Source organism: Etheostoma cragini, chromosome 24 (genome assembly GCF_013103735.1).
Source record: "Etheostoma cragini isolate CJK2018 chromosome 24, CSU_Ecrag_1.0, whole genome shotgun sequence".
In the NCBI taxonomy this organism is placed as follows: Eukaryota; Metazoa; Chordata; class Actinopteri; order Perciformes; family Percidae; genus Etheostoma; species Etheostoma cragini.
In genome coordinates this window covers 13,100,204-13,102,054 of record NC_048430.1, presented here as the reverse complement: position 1 = coordinate 13,102,054, position 1,851 = coordinate 13,100,204, and the positions used below count along the sequence as shown (strand labels likewise).

Here is a 1,851-nt window from a genome sequence, read left to right as displayed (position 1 = left end):
TCTTTAACCCCTTAGTGTCCTATCTTTAACCCCTTAGTGTCCTATCTTTAACCCCTTAGTGTCCTATCTTTAACCCCTGAGGTTACCTTCTCTGGAACAGCCGGGGGGGTGAACCTGTCCTATCTTTAACCCCTTAGTGTCCTATCTTTAACCCCTTAGTGTCCTATCTTTAACCCCTTAGTGTCCTACCTTTAACCCCTTAGTGTCCTACCTTTAACCCCTTAGGTTACCTTCTCTGGAGCAGCCGGGGGGGTGAACCTGGCGGCGCAGACGAGGAACGAGTCCGGTCGAGGTTTGCTGTTCTTCACCTCGGGGTCGTCTCCCAGGACGACGTGGTCAAACAGCCCAAAGAAGTCTTTGTGTCGGCTCGTCTTCAGCTGGAACGTCTCGCCGGCCGAGCTGGTGGCCACCGCCACGGGGACGCCATGGTTACGGAGATGCTGCACCAGCTTCTCCACGCCTACACACATTTTATGTTGATTTAAATTCTAAAACATGCCACTGAAGACGTGTTCTTGTGAAAGGCCGGTTTTCCTACCTGGCAGGAGTGCGGCGGAGGGAAAGATCCGCTCTTGTATCCGTCTGGTTTCAGCGAGGAGCTCCTCGGCGGTCAGAGGAAGCTCCAGAGCGTCCCGGATCATCTGGGCCGCATCCAGAGCCTTCTTACCCATCACTGAAGACTTCACCGCCCATGTGTACTGCTTCCCAAAGCGGTCGCACACTTCCTGGAAGGACACGGTGTACAGCCGCTCTGTGTCTGGAAGTCAGACAACACAAGTAGAAACACATGAAATGGCAACAGAAACAGAAAAATGAAGAATAAAGTCACAAAAATGTCCAAAAAGGCATAAAAACCTTAAAGAAAGTGACAAATATAATAAAAGACCATGTCTTCATGAAAGAAATTCCAAATATGATACAAAAAAAACTACAGCATGTAACACATATCGTACTAGTATTTATAATATGTATATATATATATATATATATATATATATATATATATATATATATATATATATATATATATATATATATATATATATATATATATATATATATATATATATATATATATATATATACTGTTACATAACAACCATTATAAATGATTTATTCTCCCTGTCCTTATGGATGAAGTGGATGAATCAGGCTGTGAATGATGGTTGCTCCCTCATGCAGAAGCATACACGTTAACCAAGTTTAGCAGTAATTAACGTTGACTTTCTAAACTTTGTAGCACAGATAATTTTATAATATGTATGCCGAATTCATCCGTAGGATATGAAGAAAACAATCAGTAATGATGCAATGTGATAGGAACTGTTATTTAGACCGTGTGAAAGTAAATCATAAACTTCTACTTATGTCGGAGCAGTTCCGCGTGCAACTTTTCTCCACGCAGTAGTAAACGTTGAATTTCTAAGGTTTGTAGCATATATTTATATTTAATATGTATGCCGAATTCCCCCGTAGGATAGGACGACTATATACAGTAATGTTTCGATGCGATATCTACTACGTTATTTAGGCCGTGTGCAAATAAATCATAAACTTGTAGTTTTGTCAGTGCAGTACGGCGTGCAACTTTTCCCCACGCGGACTCGAAGTCAGTTAGCGTAGCCTCTAACTTCTATGGTAATAAACAAAACTAGGGCGTGTAAGACACATAGCACGTGTCAATGAATACCTAATAATAATCCGTCCATGTCGAAAATGACATGGCTCACAGGTTTGTAGGTGCGACCAGAATGACTCGCAGACATGACTCACTACTCGAAGCTTCCGCGTTGAGTCCGAGGAAGACGGTTTGGAAGAAGCTAGAGGGGCCAACAAAAAAGTAACCCGGAG

The 1,851-nt window shown here is 42.2% G+C and overlaps 1 protein-coding gene across 1 annotated transcript in view; it reads right to left on the bottom strand.

Moving 5' to 3' along the window:
• Nucleotides 1-1,851, bottom strand: part of pudp (pseudouridine 5'-phosphatase) — an 8,710-nt gene extending 6,859 nt beyond the window's left edge. Inside the window, exons 1-3 of the mRNA XM_034864964.1 lie at nucleotides 1,691-1,851; nucleotides 539-757; nucleotides 231-460 (exon numbers count right to left, since the gene is read on the bottom strand). Of these exons, the coding sequence (XP_034720855.1) occupies nucleotides 231-460; nucleotides 539-757; nucleotides 1,691-1,766 (525 nt within the window). The 5' untranslated portion in view covers nucleotides 1,767-1,851. The remainder of the gene's footprint in view (nucleotides 1-230; nucleotides 461-538; nucleotides 758-1,690) is intronic.